The 21,565-nt window shown below is 41.2% G+C and overlaps 1 protein-coding gene and 1 pseudogene across 2 annotated transcripts in view; one reads left to right on the top strand and one right to left on the bottom strand.

The window, feature by feature from the left end:
• Positions 1-19,307, top strand: part of SFT2D2 (SFT2 domain containing 2) — a 28,858-nt gene extending 9,551 nt beyond the window's left edge. Inside the window, exons 4-8 of one of the 2 annotated variants that reach the window (XM_004027855.5) lie at positions 1,406-1,487; positions 2,894-2,929; positions 3,017-3,075; positions 5,426-5,455; positions 8,798-19,307. In XM_004027855.5, coding sequence (XP_004027904.1) covers positions 1,406-1,487; positions 2,894-2,929; positions 3,017-3,075; positions 5,426-5,455; positions 8,798-8,837 — 247 coding nt within the window. In that variant the 3' untranslated portion in view covers positions 8,838-19,307. The remainder of the gene's footprint in view (positions 1-1,405; positions 1,488-2,893; positions 2,930-3,016; positions 3,076-5,425; positions 5,456-8,797) is intronic. The other variant, XM_019026308.4, reaches the window with a different exon arrangement.
• LOC101140822 (ankyrin repeat domain-containing protein 36B-like) lies at positions 12,140-13,333 on the bottom strand (annotated as a pseudogene).
• Positions 19,308-21,565: the final 2,258 nt, after the last annotated feature.

Raw genomic sequence — 21,565 nt, 5'->3', positions numbered from 1 at the left:
TATGGGTGTGTTGCTTAGTCCAGAAGAGCTCTTTAGCAAATCCCTATGGGCTGGATTCTTCACAGACTGTGTAGGGAAATAATAAAGGGAGCAAATTGTTATTTTCAGGGTATTTGGGAGTTTGTGTCTTTGCCTGTAGTCTGTTATGGTTTTGTGTATATGCTGTGTTTAATTTTTAGGACCAGCCTTGACTGTTGCTTCTTATTCGGTGTAGGTTAAAGAAGTGTTCTCTTAGTTGGGACACTTGAGAGTGAAACCTTGCAACTTAATGGCACTTCAAAGAGAGGAAGACTTATTGGCCGGATGTGGTGGCTCATGCCAAGTTGATGTGTTAGACGTGACAGTCTGCTTCATTTGTGATTACTCTTGCTAGCCATCTCTCAAGTTCATTCATACAGAAAGCATGCTGGGGGCCAGGCGCGGTGGCTCACGCCTATAATTCCAGCACTTTGGGAGGCCGAGTTGGGCGGATCACGAGGTCAAGAGATCGAGACCATCCTGGCCAACATGGTGAAACTCTGTCTCTACTAAAAATACAAAAATTAGCTGGGTGTGGTGGCGTGTGCCTGTAGTCCCAGCTACTTGGGAGGCTGAGGCAGGAGAATCACTTGAACCCAGGAGGTGGAGGTTGCAATGAGCCGAGATTGCATCACTGCACTCCAGCCTGGCGACAGAGCGAGACTCCATGTCAAAAAAAAAAAAAAAAAAAAAAAACCCCAGCATGCTGGGGATGTCTTTTTAGAGCTTTGGAATCCAATAGCTATAGAGTCAAATGGTAGCTGTGTGATTTTCTCATCTCTAAAATAAGTGTAATACATAACTCACAAAGTTGTTGAGGAGAAGAAATGAGGTAATATATGTAATATCTGGCATTTAGCAAACATTCAACAAATAACCCATGATGATATCATCATCATTAGAATTATTCCCTGAAGATTATGAAAGAAAATGAAATGCTCTACTTTTTAACATAAGCTACCTAAGCCTGTAAGGTATGGTTTTTCTTTAAACTTCCTGAGCCTTGTTTGTTTCCATGAGTAGGTATTGTCAGGGAGGCAAGGTAACACCTCTCAAGGAGAAGGCTTATCTAACCTAGTGGTATGATATGATTCTACAGTAACACCCACATGCATTTACAGCCTGGGTCTATCATTCCCTAGTTGGGTGGCCTTGGATAAAGTAACTCTGTGGGCTTTGGTGTGGTAATTGTTCCTACTTTATAGGTTGGTTGCTGATGGATTAAATGAGAATAATGCACAAAAAGCCCTTCAGCACAGTGCCTTCCACAGAATGAGAGCTTTTCAAATGTTAGCTACTATTGCCACAGGAAATCTTGGGGAGGCGACTCAGTGTGCCTAGTGCAGTTCTGTTCTGAACGGCTTGTGTGCATGTGTTTGCCTTTTAGTACCATCTTCCTCATGGGACCAGTGAAACAGCTGAAGCGAATGTTTGAGCCTACTCGTTTGATTGCAACTATCATGGTGCTGGTAAGGTCTGCTTTTTAGCTGGACTTCTCAAATGGGGGTTTTTATTTCTATTGTATAGGATTTTTTTCTTTTTAAATCTAAAGACCTCTTCTCTTTTTCCGTTCAGCTTGACTTATTACCCTATTCCTATAACCATGTGGCAGAAGGGAACACTCTAAGTAATACTACGATCCCCTCCTCCCCTACTTTGTGTTTCAGTGGGTATCAAGGTGCTACCAGTTCTGAAAAGCACCTCTAGAGGGCATTGCTTGTCAGATGAGCCAGAGTGGTGTGGTGGTAGTAAGGGAGCTCAGACACCTTCCTGGTGACTGTCGAAGCCACACACAGGCAGGGCTTAGAGGGAATAACTCAGAAACACAGGACTCATTCTCTAGGGTGGGTGTCCTGTCTTACAGAATGGACTCTTTATTCCTCATTATCTGACTTGGGGACTTATTACTGTTTTTCATCAGTCTCCCCAAAGTGGGAGTGGCCTCCTTATGGCCTGTCATCCTTGTACCCTGCTTTGACAACATTGTCTTTAGCTTTGTTATATCCTCCTGTTCCATTGACCCTAAATGCCTCTCATTTTTGGCCTATTTTCTTCCCTGTGGTTGCCAAAATCATTCCAGACCTACATTCTCTGGACTTTTATAGCTATTGCAACCTTTGGAACTTGAAGAATATACTTTTATTTTTAGTTTCATTTATATAATCTCATTTGTTCAAATAGGTGAGTTATCAAAAGCTGTGACCACATTTGCTATTTATTTTGTGTCCTTTTAGAGTATTGGGCACAGTGCTGGACGCAGAGAATATTTAGGACATATTTGAGTGGTTATTGTTATGGAAGGATGGCGAGGAAAGGCATGGCTGACTGCTCTAGCACCAGTTGTCCTTGGCCAGCCTCAGATGCCCACGGCCTGGACAAGTCTCTTGCAGAAAGAGCTTTCTAAGAATGGCCTTAGGGAAAGTGTTAGGTGATAGGTACACAAGTAACTGGCATGCTGACTGTGAGATTGATATCTCAGGTTAACCTTTGTCCTCACATGTGCTTTCTGCTGCAGAGACTAGCATTTGGTAGGAGTTGAAATAGAAAGATTTGTGTTAAGCTTACTTTAGTGCATTTGAATGAAAAGATGGATGGACGGATGAATGGGTGGGCCTGAAATGTGATTTGTTTGCTGGGCAGAGGTTCTGGGAAAACTTGAAAGTAAAAGAACATCTTATCTATGTGAATCTTTATTGGCTAGTTTGATTTCATGGAGATTTTTAACTATTCTGCCAAATATAGGTGCTCAGGTGGGTTAACTGCTTTGAGATGAAGGATGCATAAGTTTTGGGCATTTGTGAAGAATAACAAGTTTTGAGTTTTTTTTTTCCTGCCATGTTATTGTCATTAATTAATGTTTCCTTTCTCCCTTTAGTTGTGTTTTGCACTTACCCTGTGTTCTGCCTTTTGGGTAAATGTATATTTTAATTTTTCTTAACCATTTTGGCTTTTGCCCCTTGTCTCACACTCTCCTATAACCATATTATTATTTTTCCAGTGGCGTAACAAGGGACTTGCACTTATCTTCTGCATTTTGCAGTCTTTGGCATTGACGTGGTAAGTAACCTTTTAAACAATCCCCTCCCACATAGCCCACTGAATAATGTAGCCAAAGGAGATAAAACTCACATATTGTGGGTGGGAGAATTAAGAAAACACAGAAGCTGTTTAATTTAAGGATTCGTAATGATGAAAGTGAAGTCAGGCTCCAGAGCAAATGCCTATCAACCCAGCCCACTGCCAATAGATGGCATTAGTGGTCTTGAGTGGTCACAGGAGGCTCCTTGTTTGCCTGCTGTGGCATTTTTGCTGAACTAATGGTTGATTTTTGAGATGTTACAAATATTATTAAGCCACTCATGTCCGGTAAGTGCAAGGACAAAAGTATTATAAGGGATGTTAAAAAGGCTTGTGAGTCCAATAGAGGTTAACAAAAAAGGAAAGTGGTAAGAAAAATAATGAATGTTACATTTGTGATAGAATGAATCATTTAACAGAAGGACAAAGAGTGAATTGTCAGCAGGAGATGAGGAACAGTCACTGACGAAATGGAAAAACGTGTGTCTGTGGGCTGTAGGATCAGCGTATGTGCTCAGAGGCTTGTTGGCTTTTGGTAATTCAGCTGAAGAGTAGGAAATTGTAACTCCAGAGCCAAGTATAGTAAAAGGGCTGCTGGAGACATTTTGGGAAACCATGAATGGGGCTGTAGGTTCATGGTCCTTTCAAGCCTATACGACCTCAGAGTGAGAGGGGTGGTGGCATAGTTGGAATCTGTAGGTTCCAAGACATTTCTGTAGTTCTTTCAAAGTTTATCAAGGGATGGTATCTGCCAGAACAGTTTCAGTATAGATGTGACTCACCTATTTTTGAAAAAAATGTTTGCTACAATGTAAAGAAAGGAGGATTGTGGACATTTTAAAGTTCTGAAGAATTGGTTAACTCCTATTTGGTAGAAATGAATCTTGAGACTGTAAGCTTAACTCCCATCCCTCCCTTTAGTAATTTTGGACTTTTGAATAAATATAGTTACAAATTGCCTTTTGGAATTTACTGTGTTGACAAGTAATTGAGCTTCTGTACATGTTAAGTATAAGATATGGAGAAGGGTGGTGGTGTTTGTGTGTATGTGTGTGTGTGTGTATTTTTTTTTTTTAAATGACATGCACATTTGAGTGGTAGACTGTTTATATTTTGATTTTTCTTCTAGGGCAGAAATTGGTACCCATATACACACACCTTGCTTTGCTTATAGACTGATTTTGAATCCAGTTTCAGAGGTTCAGCATTCATATGGGTCCAGCTGAATGGTGATATTCCCTTCAACACTCATGTGTTCCGACAGTGTTTGCTTTTCTAAGGGCTGACTAACTTACAGTCTGCCTGACACACAGTGCCTGGTTCTTTAGCATTATGGAGCCTCTTCCTTGTATATGGTTTCCTTCTAAGTGACAGGGCTGAGCTAACTGGAATTTACCAAGATACCTTTGGACGTACTACATTTTCACTCATAGAGTAGTTGGTAGCATTTTTTTCTTCTTCTTTTTTATTCTCTTTTCTCTTCTTTTAAAATTAATAGGAGCAGAGCAGAAAATTTATCCCAATTAGGTAGAAGTTAAATTCTGTTTAGAATTTATAAAATGTTAGGAGTTCAACTGTGCCAGGTATGGGTGGCTCACACTGTAATGCCAAGACTTTGGGAGGCTGAGGTGGGAGGATTGCTTGAAGCCAGAAGTTTGAGACTAGCCTGGACAGCGTAGCAAGACCGGGTCTCTGCAAAAAAACAAACAAACAAACAAAAAAAACATTAAAAGATTAGCCGGGCATGGTGGCACATATTTGTAGTCCCAGCAATTCTGGAGGCTGAGGCAGGGGGATTGCTTGAGCTTCCTAGACTTGAGCCTAGAAATTCAAGGCTGCAGTGAGCTATGATTGAGCCACTATATTCCAGCAGCCTAGGTGACGAGCACGACCCTGTCTCAAAAAAATAAATAAATAAATAAAGGAGGGGGGTGCGGTTCAACTGTTCTGGGTTTTATTTGATATTTTTTCAGGATAGAGTTTCTGTGCCATCTGGGTATCTGAAATCTGACTGTTTAAGGTGATTGCTGCTAGCTCAAGGTTATAGCAGTACTGCTTTGAGGCCGAGGTCATACGGGTTATCTCCACATGAACCTTTTGCCCTTCTTCTGTGGCTGCCTATCTGTACATGGCCATAGTGTGTATGTTTGGGTACACATGCATGCACATGCATGGGCCTTTGTGTGCACATGCTCATCCCCCAGGCTGAGTATGGGAGAGGGTCTGGATAAATCACTGCAGGTGTTCTTACAGCTCAGAAGCCCATTCCGCTGGATAATCTGCTACTCCCTTCATCTCATTTGACCCTTTGTTTTGTTTTTCATTATAGGTACAGCCTTTCCTTCATACCATTTGCAAGGTAAGACTGTGTATTTGGAAATAATGATTTCTGCCATTCATTTTAATTCAGAGTCTGCTTTCAGAGAGTATATCCTATTTTATTTATCTTTACTGAAGTCTTTCGAGTCAAGTAGACAAATACTATACATCTCATTTATAGATAAGTAAGTTAAAGGTCACGCCACCACCCACTCTAATTATACAACTAATGACGGATATTTACCCAGGTACACTGATTTCCAATGCTGTGAACATTCTACTCTTATATATGGTGCATATATGCACATTATTACTCTTTTAACCCGTAGCTTTGAGTAGGGGTTTTTTTTTTTTTTTATAAAGGTGAATGTCATTTCATATCACTGAGTAAGATATGGAGGGATCTCAATTCGTGCTTCTTGCAGTATCCCACTGCTGGGAAGGTTTCACAAGAGTTTATAAAGGGAGAGTAAGCAGTACCAGGGCTTCCTAATTAGCAGTGTGACCTCGAGCAGCTCTCTTGACCCCTCTGGCCTCAAAGCATCAATAAGTAGACTGAGTTGGTCTAGATCATCTCCAGAGGCCTCTTTTAGCTCTGAAATTCTAATACTCCATACCTCTTTAAGCACTTTCAGTGACGGACCTCTCAAAATTAGCCGCATGATCTTTGCCTCTGACTTTGTTCTAATGCAACTATTTAACTTCTGTTCTTTTTTTTTTTTTAATCATTACCTGTTAATTAAAAACAAGCTTTTTAAAAAAACTGTACCGGGCCAGGTGCAGTGGCTCACGCCTGTAATCCCAGCACTTTGGGAGGCTGAGGCGGGCGGATCACGCTGTCAGGAAGGAGATCAAGACCATCCTGGCTAACACAGTGAAACCCCGTCTCTACTGAAAATACAAAAAATTAGCTGGGCGTGGTGGCAGGCGCCTGTAGTCGCAGCTACTCGGGAGGCTGAGGCAGGAGAATGGCGTGAACCCAGGAGGCGGAGCTTGCAGTGAGCCAAGATGGCGCCACTGCACTCCAGCCTGGGCGACAGAGCGAGACTCTGTCTCAAAAAAAAAAAAAAAAAGGACTGAGGAAATGAAAAATTATGCATGACTTGGGAAGGAGGAAGAGCAATCTTATGTCTTAACAAATTCCAAGACTGTTGCTGACAGTGATTTGAAAGTATTGAGGAGTGACTGATTGGATGCGAAGTTAAGCCTTTCAAGTGAACGGCAGCTGAGTGGCTTTGTTTATAGATTCTAGGAGGGTAACAGTTATGAAATACTCCATGCAGACCTGGCTGGTTTTGGGGCCTGATGGCTTGTCTGAGAAGAATATGGGCAGGGGTGTCCTGGGAAGCTAGATTTTTATGTGAAGTAAGCCAGAGTTCATCATTACTGAGCATCCAATGAGATATTGATCAACCTGCCAACATATGACTATTTCTTGGTCCCTGAACCAGCTACATAGTTTTCAGGGCCCAGTGCAAAATAAAAATGTGAGCTTCTTGTTCAAAAATCATAGGCCGGGCACGGTAGCTCAGCCTGTAATCCCAGCACTTTGGGAGGCTGAGGTGTGCGGATCACGAGGTCAGGAGTTCGAGACCAGCTTGACCAACGTGGTGAAATCCTGTCTTTACTAAAAATACCAAAATTAACCGAGCGTGGTGGCGTGCACCTGTAATCCCAGCTACTCAGGAGGCTGAGGCAGCAGAATCGCTTGAACCTGGGAGGCGGAGGTTGCAGTGAGCCGAGATCACGCCATTGCCCTCCAGCCTGGGCAACAGAGGGAGACTCTGTCTCAAAAAAAAAAAAAAAGATTAAGAATTTCAAGATGGCAACATCAAATTAAGGCATTAAACCCAATGTGGACCCTTCTGAGTATGGGGCCAATGCAGTTGCACAGGTCTCATTCGTGAAACTTGCTTGGAGTCATTCGTCAGAGCTTCAGTCTTGATCTGGATTGGCATGTATAAAATTTATGTATAAGTGATTGATAGAATGATGGAATTTTATTTGAGATAGTGAGTTTCGTGTGCTGAGGAGATGAATTACTCCTCTAGTAGGGAGGGAATCACAGAGCTAGATCCCACCCTTCTATTTTTTTTTTTTTTTTTTTGAGATGGAGTCTCACTCTATGGCCCAGGCTGGAGTGCAGTGGCCCGATCTCAGCTCACCTCAATCTCCAACCTCCCGGCTTCAAGCTGTTCTCCTGCCTCAGCCTCCATGTGCATGCCACCATGCCAGGCTCATTTTTTGTATTTTTAGTAGAGATGGGGTTTCACTGTGTTGGCCAGGCTGGTCTCGAACTCCTGACCTCAAGTGATTGGCCCACCTCGGCCTCCCGAAGTGCTGGGTTTACAGGTCCGAACCACCATGCCCGGCCCCACCCTTCTATTTGTAAGTTCCCCTGGAATAGCTTTTCCCACGGTGTTCCACAGAAATAGTGTTTCTGTGGAAGAAAAGAGTTCTATGATCAAGTAAGTTTGAGAAACAGGTTAAGCAAAATTAGGTAGGTTCCTTTTTGCCTGGCTTGCTAGATCCTTCCATATGCTATGTGTATTGTGAGCTGCCATGAGGGGGACTTATGTGGCCATAAAACCCTTCTTGTGCAGAGACTCTTCTGAGACTACAGTGCAGAGTGTATCTCAAGAAATGCTGCCCTGGAACCATCTTGATATTAAAATGCAGTGCCTACTCATGGAAATGCATCCATTCACCTCTCCCTCCCTTATGTGACTCCCAATGTCCTTAGTGCAGCACAGTTGAGAACGTGGAACAGAGCTGGGGTATGAGAAGCCTAGTGCCACATTGCACAGTGTGGTGTGGTGGTGGAAATGGAAGTGCTTGCTTGGGTAGAATAGTAATTTCTTGAAGATCAACTCTTCCTTGCACCCTCTACACTGAATTCCAAGCAGTAAATACCTGTGATAAGGCTAATATAGCATACTAATAAGTGCTCAGGACCCATAGTGAGCTCCCTTCTGCTGCCTGCTTAGAATGAAGAAAGGTCCCAGTTAATATTTGATTTAATGCTGTCAGTGCATTCTGTGATTTTGACCGATATTAAAGTGCAGCAATTCTGACTGATTTCTTAGTTTCTGACAGTCTATATTATCTTTTTCTCTGATTATGATGGCTAATCCCATAATCAGACTGTCGGGTAAGTGGGGACATCCCCTCTTACAGATGAGGAATTTGAAACTCAAACAGGACAAGGAACTTTCCCAGGATAGTACTACTAATAAATGTTGAAGCTGCAGTTTGATGCTGTGAAGGTCTGATCTTTCAGTCTAGGTGCTTTCTACTCTGCAGCTTCCACTCTGGGTGCCCTCTAAAGGAGTGCCTTTGGGGTGATGACGTTCCACTCACCTTTGTGTCTTTTCTTTCCTAGGGATGCTGTGAAGAAGTGTTTTGCCGTGTGTCTTGCATAATTCATGGCCAGTTTTATGAAGCTTTGGAAGGCACTATGGACAGAAGCTGGTGGACAGTTTTGTAACTATCTTCGAAACCTCTGTCTTACAGACATGTGCCTTTTATCTTGCAGCAATGTGTTGCTTGTGATTCGGACATTTGAGGGTTACTTTTGGAAGCAACAATACATTCTCGAACCTGAATGTCAGTAGCACAGGATGAGAAGTGGGTTCTGTATCTTGTGGAGTGGAATCTTCCTCATGTACTTGTTTCCTCTCTGAATGTTGTCCCACTGAATTCCCATGAATACAAACCTATTCAGCAACAGCACATAAGCCTTGGGTGCAAGTGATTCCCAGGTGGCAAAAGGCAGCCCCATCAGAGATCACAGGGGAGCAACAGTAAGGGAGAGAGTTTTGGGGTCCACTTGTCCCTCAGCATGGAAGCCATCACCGTTGTCCTGCATAGAGTGAGTCTACTTCTACTCTGGCATCTGAGAACAAGTGACTGCTTTAGACAAGCCCCTGGAGAGCCTGGCCATGGAGTGAGGTAGAAAAGAAGCACTTTTTGGTGGTATATGCTGTTTCTGAATTTGAATCTAAGCATTCTTGGTGTTCTGATTCTACGCCTGACTGTGGAATGTATTTTCTGACATTAGGTGCAGACTCTTTTTCTCTTGGGTTTTATTTCCCATCCCTCCCTCCCTCTCCCTGCATATCTTTCTTTATGACCTACTGGCACTAGATGGGGAAAGAACAGAGCAGCAGCAGAAAACGCTGCTGTTTTTTTTTTGGACAAGAGCCCATAGGAGTTGAAAAATCCTGCTGCTCTCAGCTATATTTTTTTCTTCATTATTTATAAATGTTTGCTTTTAAACTGATTTTATTTTCCGTTCTCCCCTGGAGTTGGGCCAGGGGAGAGTGGGGTGGGAAGACGGATCCCTGCTGTGCGGCCAGCAGGAAGTAGGCACGCCTGCCCAGTGACCTTTAAATAGTCCCAGTGTTTGCACTTAGCCTGTGCTGGGGACACTGGGGATAAACTGCAGGTGGTCTCATATTAGCCTGATGCCTAACCTACAAAGTGCTTTTGTGTCCATGATCTTACCTGGTTCTTATGGAGAGCCTTGTGAGGAAGCAGGGATTGTTATACCACTGTGCAGTCAAGGGAATCAAGGCCCACACTGGTTTTTGGATCTACCCAAAGCCACAGCTTCAGCCTCCTTCATGACCCCAGAGTTTCCTGGCCTGTTTCTGGTTGTGCCTCCTGTAACTGCCTGTGACTGTTTCCCTCGTTTTCATCAGCCAAGCCATCTTCTACCTGGCCCTCCCTGCCCATCTCTTTTGGAAGCTTCTTCCTGGATCTGCAGGATGTTCACTGTCCCTTGTGTTCCCTTTCAGCTCCTCCTTGTTGCCTGACTAGGATTAGTGCCCTGTCTTGTCAGCCAGCATTTCTGGCTCTCCAGGACCTCCAGAGTCATCCTACAAATGACATTTATCTGGATTGCCTTTCTGTTCTTTGCACAGGGCCAACTGGTCCACTAGGGCTCCTCCTCTGTCACTGCTAAACCAAAGGAAGTGGCCTGCTGGTTGTCCCCTTGCTTGTGGCTAATTGCTGAACCTTTCTTTGTCCTACTGTGGCTAAGAACTCTGACTGTTTTTTTTTTTTTTTTTTCTTTTTGAGATGGAGTCTCACTCTGTTGCCCAGGCTGGAGTGCAGTGGCGTGATCTCTGCTCACTGCAACCTCCACCTCCCGGGTTCAAGCAATTCTTCTGCTTCAGCCTTCCAAGTAGCTGGGATTACAGGTGCCTGCAACCACGCCCGTGCTAATTTTTGTGTTTTTAGTGGAGACAGGGTTTCACCATGTTGGCCAAGCTGGTCTGGAACTCCTGACCTCAGGTGATCCGCCCATCTTGACCTCCCAAAGTGCTGGGATTACAGGTGTGAGCCACTGTGCCCTGCTGATCTTTTCTTCTGAGGCTGGGGAGGTGTGAACAAGCCTGACGGGGCCAGAGAGAGGAGCTAGTCTTCCCAGGTTCTTTCTAGGCTATTGATGGCATCCAGTCATCTGCTCAGGTCACTAACCTGTCCTCAGCCAGGAAAGGAAATTTTATGCTACCCGTCTGACTTTCGTGGGATTCTTTCACATCCCAGGTGCCTCTTGGAGACAGATCTCAGAAGGGCTGTGGTGTCAGAAGGGACATGGAGGAGGTCAGGAGTGCTCATGGTTCCTTTTGTTTAGAACTGATACGAGGCTTGGCTAGTCACTGTGAGCTCCAGCAGCTCCAGCAGCCTGGAATAAGACACCTAGAAGGCTCACCCCTCCATGTCCATTTCCTTTTTTTTTTAGATTGAACAACCATGCTTTATTTAAAAAATAATCTCAGCAAACTAGGGATACAAGAGAATTTCCTCAACCTGTCGAAGGGCATCTTTAAAATATCTACTGCTAACATCCTATGTAATGATGAAAGGCTGAATGTTTTCCCCTAAGATTGAGAATAAGACAGATGTCAACTCTTACCACTTCTATTCAACGTTGTACTGAAAATTCTAGCCACTGCAATCATGTTTTAATTGGGAGTAGGGGGAAAGAGGGAGGGAAGGAGAAAAATAAAAGGCCTTTAGATTGAAAAGAAATGAGTAAAACTGTCTATTCACAGATATTATCATCTATGTAGAAAACCAAATCAAATCCATTACTAAGTTACTGAAACCAGCAAGTGAGTTTTGCAACACAGCAGGATATATAATTGAGATACAAAAATCAATTGTGTTTCTCCATGTTAGAAGTAAAGAATTAGGAATTGAAAATTTAAAAATAATACCATTTACAATAGCATTAAAATATAAAATTCTTGGGAATAAACTCGACAAACTATGTGGATTATCTGTACACTAATAACTAAAAAGCATTGCTAAGAAAAATTAAGACCTAAGTAGATATCTTGTTGATAGGTTGACTCAACATTGTTGGTATTAATTCTTTCCCATATTAATCTATAGATATAATGCAGTCCCCATCCAAAGCCAAGCAGGCTTTTTTTTTTTTTTTTGTAGAAATTAAAAACTGGTTATAAGATTCACATGGCATGCAGATGATCTAGAAGATCCACAGTAACTCTCCTGCTGTGCAGCTGGTTCCTAACAGGTCATGGACCTGTCTGTGGCCTGTAGGTTGGGAACTTCTGCTACAGAGGATCCAGATTTAAATTCAGAAGAAGCTTCATCTACTTCTGTAGTTTCATTTTCTTGCAATAACTGCTGCATCAAACTTGAACTTCGCAGGATTTTCTGAAGCTGCTCAGTTTGGCCATCTTGCTTTTTAATTGTATTTCTTAACATTGGAATTTTCTATTTCAAGCTTTTGTACGTGGCCTTGCGTCTCCTTAGTACATCTTATAGTCACTGTAAGTTGATTCCATTTTTCTTGAAATTGAATTCTCATCTGACCTAATTTCTTCCTTGAATCCTACATCTCACTTTCTCAATGGATGCAGTGACGCAGTGAAGCATCCAGCAAAGCTTTTGTTGTTGATTGTTTAGGACATCACCCTGTTTTTGTTGAAGTTGACTCACAACTACTTCTCTTTCTGCTTTCTCTCTTTCATATTGACATTGTTTTTCTTTCAAATGATTAACTTTATTGATCATCCTCTTGTTCTTCTAGCAAAAGACGGTGCTTTATGCACTCAGCTTGAAGATTTTGTGCTGTAGCATCACATTTGGCTTGAATATCAGTTACTGTTTTTTCTTGATTGTCAGCTTTGTTGTGAACATCATCCAGTTGCTGTTGAAGCAACATATTTTGTCTTTGTAGTTGACATAATCTTACTTGCTTTTCTGTGCATTTTTCTACTTTATCTTGGCCATTTGTGTACATTTTTTCAATGTCCTTCATTTGACACTGTTTGGTTTAGCTCTCTTTGTATGTGTTCAAAAACCAAAGCGTTTTCTTTCAGAGCCTCTCTTGTGTTATGGAGCTCAGTTTTGAGGCCCCTGGACTTACTCTCAGCTTTAGAAAGTTGCTGAGAAAGAATCAGAACATGAGAATTCAAATTTTCCTGTAAATGACGCAGTTTATCTACTGTGCCCTGGAAATCAAGCTCTTGGTCTCTTTCTGTTGAGTGACTTTGATCATGATCATGTAGAGCAACATTCAGTCTATGATGGTATGATTCCATTTCGTCAGTCTTTGCCTGCTTTGTTTTTCCTTCTCCAGTTTAGAACGGAGCATTGTGTTCTCATCTGTCAGAGCAGTAAGCTGTCCACTATAATGGGCTATCGTTTTTGTTGATGTTTCCCCATTCTGTTTTAGAGCCTTTTGAAGGTCTTCATGCTTTCTTTTTATAATTTCAATGTCTTTTAAGTATTTCTTTTCCAGGATTTGATTTTTTATTGTGTCTATTTCCAGCCTGAGCCTGGCAATTTCATCTTGCATCAAATGGTTTTTATGCAACAGGTCTTCTTCTTTTTCATGATTATCAGAAATCTCAAACTGCAGAGTTCTTGTTCCCATTCAAGTTTTTGATATTCTGTGATATTTCTTTTTTTTCAGATAGTCTCTTTTGTAGTCCACTAGTCTTTTTCATTTTTTAATTTTTACTGTAAGTCACAGTGATTATCTTTAAGTTCCACTGATCTTTTACATAAATAAACTGCATTTTTAATTTTCTTTTTTTATATGAGATTCTGGAAATACTTCTTTTTTTAAATTATACTTTTAGTTCTGGGGTACATGTGCAGAACATGCGGGTTTGTTACATAGGTATACATGTAATGTTATCCCTCCCCTAGCCCCTACCCCCGGACAGGCCCCGGTATGTGATGTTCCCCTCCCTTTTCCATGTGTTCTCATTGTTCAGCTCCCACTTATGAGTGAGAACATGTGGTGTTTGGTTTTCTGTTCTTGTGTTAGTTTGCTGAGAATGATGGTTTCCAGCTTCATCCATGTCCCTACAAAGGACATGAACTCATCCTTTTTTATGGCTGCATGCTATTCCATGGGTGTATATATGCCACATTTTCTTTATCCAGTCTATAATTGATGGGCATTTGGGTTGGTTCCAAGTCTTTGCTGTTGTGAACAATGCTGCAGTAAACATACATGTGCATGTGTCTTTATAGTAGAATGATTTATAACCCTTTGGGTATATACCCAGTAATGAGATTGCTGGGTTAAATGGTATTTCTAGTTCTAGATCCTTGAGGAATCACCACACTGTCTTTCACAATGGTTGAACTAATTTACACTCCCACCAACAGTGTAAAAGCATTCCTATTTCTCCCTGTCCTTGCCAGCATCTGTTATTTCCTGACTTTTTAGTGATTGCCATTCTAACTGGCATGAGATGGTATCTGATGGTGGTTTTGATTTGCATTTCCCTAATGACCAGTGATGATGAGCATTTTTTCATATGTTTGTTGGCTGCATAAATATCTTCTTTTGAGAAGTGTCTATCCTTCGCCCACTTTTTGATGGGGTTGTTTTGCTCTTATAAATTTGTTTAAGTTCTATGTAGATTCTGGATATTAGCCCTTTGTCAGATGGATAGATTGCAAAAATTTTCTCCCATTCTGTAGGTTGCCTGTTCACTCTGATGATAGTTTCTTTTGCTGTGCAGAAGCTCTTTGGTTTAATTAGATCTCATTTTGTCTTTTGTTGCCATTGCTTTTGGTGTTTTAGTCGTGAAGTCTTTGCCTATGCCTATGTCCTGAATGGTATTGCCTAGGTTTTCTTCTAGGGTTTTTATGGTTTTGGGTCTTAACGTTTAAGACTTCCTCTTTTCCTAATTGAATACCCTTTATTTCTTTCTCTTGCCTGATTGCCCTGGCCAGAACTTCCAGTACTGTGTTGAGTAGGAATGGTGAGAGAGGGCATCCTTGTCTTGTGCTGGTTTTCCAAGGGAATGCCTCTAGTTTTTGCCCATTCAGTATGATATTGGCTGTGGGTTTGTCATAAATAGCTCTTCTTATTTTGAGATGCGTTCCATCAATACCTGGTTTATTGAGAGTTTTTAGCATGAAGGGCTGTTGAATTTTGTTGAATGCCTTTTCTGCATCTATTGAGTTAGGGAGGATTCCCTCTTTTTCTGTTGTTTGGAATAGTTTCAGAAGGAATGGTACCAGCTCCCTTTTGTACCTCTGGTAGAATTCGGCTGTGAATCCATCTGGTCCTGGACTTTTTATGGTTGGTAGGCTATTAATTACTGCCTCAATTTCAGAACTTGTTATTGGTCTATTCAGGAACTCGACTTCTTCCTGGTTTAGTCTTGGGAGGGTGTATATGTCCAGGAATTTATCCATTTCTTCTAGATTTTCTACTTTATTTGCGTAGAGGTGTTTATAGTATTCTCTAATGGTAGTTTGTATTTCTGTGGTATCGGTGGTGATATCCCCTGTATCATGTTTTATTGCATTTATTTGATTCTTCTCTCTTTTCTTCTTTATTAGTCTGGCTAGCAGTCTATCTATTTTGTTGATCTTTTCAAAAACCCAGCTCCTGGATTCATTGTTTTTTTCGTGGTCTCTATCTCCTTCAGTCCTGCTCTAATCTTAGTTATTTCTTGTCTTCTGCTAGCTTTTGAATTTGTTTGCTCTTGCTTCTCTAGGTCTTTTAATTGTGATGTTAGGGTGTTGATTTTAGATCTTTCCTGCTTTCTCTTGTGGGCATTTAGTGCTATAAATGTCACTCTACACACTGCTTTAATTTTGAAATGGAGTTTCGCTCAGTTTCCCAGGCTAGAGTGCGGTGGCATGATCTCAGCTCACTGCAACCTCTGCCTTCTGGGTTCAAGTGATTCTTGTGCCTCAGCCTCCCAAGTAGCTGGGACTACAAGCATGTGCCACCACACCCGGCTAATTTTTGTATTTTTAGTAGAAACAGGGTTTCACCATGTTGGCTAGGCTGGTCTCGAACTCCTGATCTCAAGTGATCCTCCTGCCTTGGCCTCCCAAAGTGTTGGGATTACAGGCGTGAGCCACCATGCCCAGCCCCATGTCCTTTTTAATGCCTGGATTGACTTTGTGGGACATGAGGCCAAGGTACCTTTTAAGATGTCACCTGTATAGCATACTAGTAGTGAATGTAGGCTTTGAAGTCAGATACATCTGGCTGTGAGCTGTGACTAGTCATATACTAGTTGTGTCATATTGAACAGGTTACCTAACCTCTGGCCCCTCAGTTTGTTCATCTGTTTAAAAATTGTGGGAATAACAGTTCCTGCTGGGTCATTGCAAGATGTCAGTGAGACGTGTCAAGTGCTTAGAATAGGGCTTGGCATAAGTAGAGTCTCAGTAGGGTAGGTGTTATTTAATCCCAGAAATAACTGACAGCTTTGGAAGATGAGAGTGAATGTCTCCGATCATTAATTTATCTAACAAATACTTATCTAGTACTATGTGCCCGGCCCTGTAGACACTGCCATGTTTTATCTCATTCAATATTCACAGTGACTGCCCAGTGAATGGTATTGCCTCCATCCTCTGAGAAGGTAAAGAGCCTATCCCAGACCCCACCAGTGGAGGCGTCAGGGAGGGGTTCTTGGCAGGAGATGGGTCTTGTAGAAAGGCTTCTGCTTTGCTTTCACTCATGGCCTGCGGCCAGTTTGCTCAGACAGCTCCCATCAGGACACCATTGGCAGCTTTTGCATGACCCTGCCTCCCAGGGTCTTCCTGCGTTTTTCCTTAAGTTGCCTTATTCTTTGGTTGTTTCCCTACTTGTTTTTGTTAGACTGTGGGAGGAAGAAATCCATTTCAAATCTGCTGAAACCTGTTACCAAGCAACAGCAGTGATTAAAAGCAACCTGATGAGTGAGTAAAGAATTAGGGTTTCAGACCTGTAGTTAATGATGGTCTCTGTCTCCCTGCTGCCCTGCATTCCCTTCTCTTCCATTCACTGCTGGGTGAAGGAGGGCTTGCTGCATTTTGGAAGTTAAGGGAACCAATAAGGTGACTCTTTTGCAGATTGGAATGTGGTGCTCAGCCAGCCATGTGGAAGCACTGTCCTGGCGTGATCTGCCCTGGGCTGTTGGCTCTCTGAGTGATTTATTGGGAGGAGCACTGCCCTTCAGAACAGAAGAGATGGCTTCCAGTCCCCTCTCCCCCTTCTCCCAGTCTCTCTGAGGCTGCTTGTTGGGTACTGGGCGTGCTGTGTACTAACTCACTGCCGTCTCTTGTCTCATTATCTGAAATGCATCCCCTTTTGCAGAAAGGGCTCAAACGGAGCCTTCAGTTCTGCTCCTCTGCGTAGTCGTAGCTCAGATCCTAGCTCAAGATGTCTTGTCTCTGGGAAGGGCAAAACATGGTCCCCAGTGTAGCATTTTCACTGGGTTGATTATCTCAGTGGTGGATCATCTATCTATCACCCTTGTGTGGTGACTTTGTGAATTATCTGCCTGAGTGCCACTTCCCTTCTACCCTAATCACTGCAGGCTCAGGGAGCAAGAAATAAAATCATGAAATGCATTCCAAATAAAATTACCTTTTGGCTGGGTGCAGTGGCTCACATCTGTAATCTGAGCACTTTGGGAGGCTGAGGTGGGTGGATCGCTTGAGGCCAGGAGTTCAAGACCAGCCTGGCCAACATGGTGAAACCCCATCTCTACAAAAAATACAACAGCAAAAAAATCAGCCAGGCTAGCTGGTGTGTGCCTATAATCCCAGCTACTTGGGAGCGAGGCTGAGGCACAAGAATTGCTTGAACCCAGGAGGTGGAAGTTCAGTGAGCCGAGATCGCACCCCTGCACTCCAGCCTGAGCAACAGAGTGAGACTCTGTCTCAAAAATAAATAAATAAAAAAAAATCACTTTTTGATACTTCTGTTAAAATAGATAATAAGGAACCATATCTTAAAGTGTGGAGGATCTGGCTTGGCTTCTGTTTTTGATAGCTCTATGAAAGTGACAGATTTGCATCATGAGACTTAGTGGAATGAATTGGGAAATTGAAGGGCAGCCCAGTGGCTGTGGATTCTATTTTCTATGGGACTGTCTACGCCAGGCTTTATTTTCTCTTTGCTCAGATAACTTCTGACTAGAGTCGACTGTAGGATTATAAATGGTTTAAAATACGTATTCTCAAACCTCATTTTCAGCATATAAATTTTTAAGAATCAGTGTTTAAAGGTACGTGAAGCCATTTGCTAGATTTTTGTCCTAGTTTTTTTTTTAATTTAAAAATCTTAAGTTTTTTTTAGTAAGCTTAAGATGTCCAGTCGTTTATTTGCAGACAGCATTTTAAAAAAGTGAATAGATGTTTAACTGAAGTTAAATACAAATTTATGTCTGTGTAACTCTTGGTAAGATATAACAAAACCTAGACATCTAAATTTTTTGGAAATTTTTATTTTAAAAGTTTGTTGGGAGTTAAAATTGTGTGACTTTACCTTCTGGTTAATAGTTTTATAGTTAAGAAGAAAGTCCAGCGAAGTTTACTTGATCTCACTTGCACTCAAGAATAGGGGATTTAGTTCCACTTTGGTTATTTTCACTTCTACCCTAAATTCATAGTCCCTGATACTTAAGCTTTACCCTTGGCTTACCAGTTTTTGTTGCAGCGAGATAAATGGGGAGTAGCAGAGCCTTTGTTAATGTAAGTTGACAAAAAGTATGTCCTTTTCTAGCAGGAGCAGATAAACTGATAATGGTCTTAGAAATGTAGAAAATGATTTTTTGTAGACAGGATGATCTGTCTAGATTGTAGCAAATGATGGTACATATTCACAACAAAGTAGTGCCACTACATTTAATAAACAGCCACAAACAACAAAAGGACAACTGGTCCCTGATATAAATGGACTAGCTACTTGGACATAATATCCTTGTGAGGCATCCTTAAAGGACAAATTGCAGCTGGTATTTGGGTGAATGTTGTTGCTCTGTGCCTGTTCAATGTCCATGCTACAATAAGTTATGAGCCTTGTTCTAAGTACAGATGAACCTTGTATTTGTGTAATCTCCTAAGGGAGAGCTATGGTTTACATTCAATTTTTTGGTCTTTCTCCTATGAAAGGTGTTTATTTTGCCTCTGTCAATGTGTTTGCAACCTTAAGTAAGGAAAGGGGAAAAAAAAATAGCCCTCTGAACTCTGATCTTTTGCCACTTCTGTAAATTTTGATTGTGAAGTTGGGAGTGAGGACATTCAAAAGCCCATGGTGAATGTATATGTCTTTAGAATATTGTGCCTGTTTTAAAATGTTTGAGCTTTTAAAATACTTTGTTAAAACATGAATCCATTTTTGTAATTGTATAAATACTCATAACTAATTTTGAATGCTACTGATTGTGTAACTGAATTTTTGTATCCAAAAATACATTCTTGAGTACTACTTTTCCTACCTTGAAAATCTATTTCATTTAATAAATATTGTTTTCTTTATGCTAACTTAACTTTAAAAGGAATGTTGCCAAGCTGTCTCTCCTCCCTCATCACAATTGTTAGTTTTTTTTTGCTTTTTTTCTTCAATAAATGATAGCGTTATGATCTTTAATAAATCTAGTGTTGTCTCTTACTCATGTCTGTATTTCCAGGAGTCTTTAAGCCAAAGGAAGATTGTAGAACTGTAAGAAAAAACCGTATCTTTAATTTGAATTCTCAGTGTGTAGCACACATTATAGGCACTTAAAGATGTTTTGGGGGACCTAACTTGACATGTAGTCCTCTCCTTTAAATGACTTAGGGTTTCACATGGGTCTAGGCACAGTTTGGAAGGTTTTTAAAAAGTAAGACATTTCCTTAAGTGTTTATTTTGGAAAAAAAAAATACACACACATACATACATACGTACATACATACATACAAATACATATATTTTTTTTGAGATGGAGTCTCAGTCTGTTGCCCAGGCTGGAATGCAGTGGTGTGTTCTTGGCTCACTGCAACCTCGGCCTCCCAGGTTCAAGTGATTCTTGTGCCTCAGCCTCCGAAGTAGCTGGGATTACAGTAGCGCACCACACCCAGCTAATTTTTGTATTTTTAGTAGAGACAGGGTTTTACTATGTTGGCCAGGCTGGTCCTGAACTCCTGACCTCAGGTGATCCACCTGCCTCAGCTTCCCAAAGTGCTGGGATTATATACCTGAGCCACTGTGCCCGGCCTATTTTGGCATATTCCTACACACCTAGCTGGTTTAGTTATTTTGTGTAAAGTAGCTTGTCTAACTGGTGTAAAGTTGTTCATGATGTTTCCCTATTTTAATATCTGTAAGATTTCTACTTATGTCCTTTCTTTCATTGCTAATGTTGGTAATTTGAGCCTTCTCTTGCCTTGCTTAGTGTAGGTAGAAGGTTGGCAGCTTTTTTCATTGATCTTTTCAAAGGTAACTTGGTTAAGATTTGAACACACAAAGCCAGATATGTGAATGGCCAACAGATGTATCTAGTACATATTGTGTTATCATATGAAGTTTAAGAAAATAGGTAAAATAACTCTGGACTTTCAAGTTCTTTGGTGCTTCCATTGGTGATAAAATAATGAAAAGCAAGGAAGTTATTTGCGTGAGTTAGAATAGTCATTGCTTTGAGAGGGACAGAGAATAGGGATTGGGAGGGGACATGATGTGAGAGTGTCTCTGGGTGCTGGTCATGGTCTTTCTTCAAAGACCATGTGGTAGTTCAATGGTATTTGATAAATCATTGTGCTATATATGTATTTTTTTGTTTGTGTACTTTTCTATTGTGTTATGTTTTACAATAAAAGGACCAGTATTTGGATTCATTGATTTTCAATGTTCATTGTCTATTATTTGACTTTTTCTCTTATTTTCTTTCTTTTTTTTTTTTGAGATGGAGTTTCGCTCTTGTTGCCCAGGCTGGAGTGCAATGGCATGATCTCGGCTCACCGCAACCTCTGCCTCTCGGGTTTGAGAGATTCTTCTGCTTCAGCCTCCTGAGTAGCTGGGATGATAGGCATGTGCCACCACACCTGGCTAATTTTGTATTTTTTTAGTAGAGATGGGTTTTTCCATGTCAGTCAGACTGGTCTTGAACTCCTGACCTCAGGTGATCCGTCTGCCTCATCCTCCCAAAGTGCTGGGATTACAGGCATGAGCCACTGCACCCGGCCTATTTTCTTTCTTACACATACTTTGGGTTTAATTTGTTCTGTAGCTATTTAAAGTAGAAGCCTAAACCATTGATTTTTACGTCTTTTTTCTAATAACATTTAAGCCATAAATTTCCTTTTCAGCACTGCATTAGCTGTATCTTACAAATTTTTATATACTGTGTTTTTAATTCAATTCAAAATATTTTCTTGTCTTCTGTGATTTCTTTTTTGACTCACTGATTACTTACAAGCATGTTAACTTCTAAACATTTGGGGATTTTGCAGATCTCTTGATTTCTAATTTAATTTCATTATAGTCAGAATATAGTCTCAATTATTTTAATCCTTTTCAATTTATTGTGACTTATTTTATGGCCTACCATCTTAGTCTAAATAAATAAATAAGCTTGATGTGGTGGTGTGCTCCTATAGTCCAGCTACTCAGGAGGCTGAGGTGGGAGGCTCCCTTGAGCAAAGTAGTTTGAGGCTGTGGTGAGCTATGGTCGTGCCATTGCATTCCAGCCTAGATGACAGAGCGAGACCCTGTCTCTAGACAAAACAAACCCCTAGATCATCTAGGTTTTCTCCTATGTTATTATCTTGTAGGAGTTTTATAGTTTTTTGCTTTACATTTAGCCTCTGTGATTCATTTTTTTTTTTTCATGTCCAGGTCTAGCCTCATTTGTTAAAAAGATGATCTTTGTTC

Source organism: Gorilla gorilla, chromosome 1 (assembly GCF_029281585.2).
Source record: "Gorilla gorilla gorilla isolate KB3781 chromosome 1, NHGRI_mGorGor1-v2.1_pri, whole genome shotgun sequence".
Lineage (NCBI taxonomy): Eukaryota > Metazoa > Chordata > Mammalia > Primates > Hominidae > Gorilla > Gorilla gorilla.
Note: the sequence above shows the minus strand (reverse complement) of the source record. Positions and strands in the feature narration are given on the sequence as shown.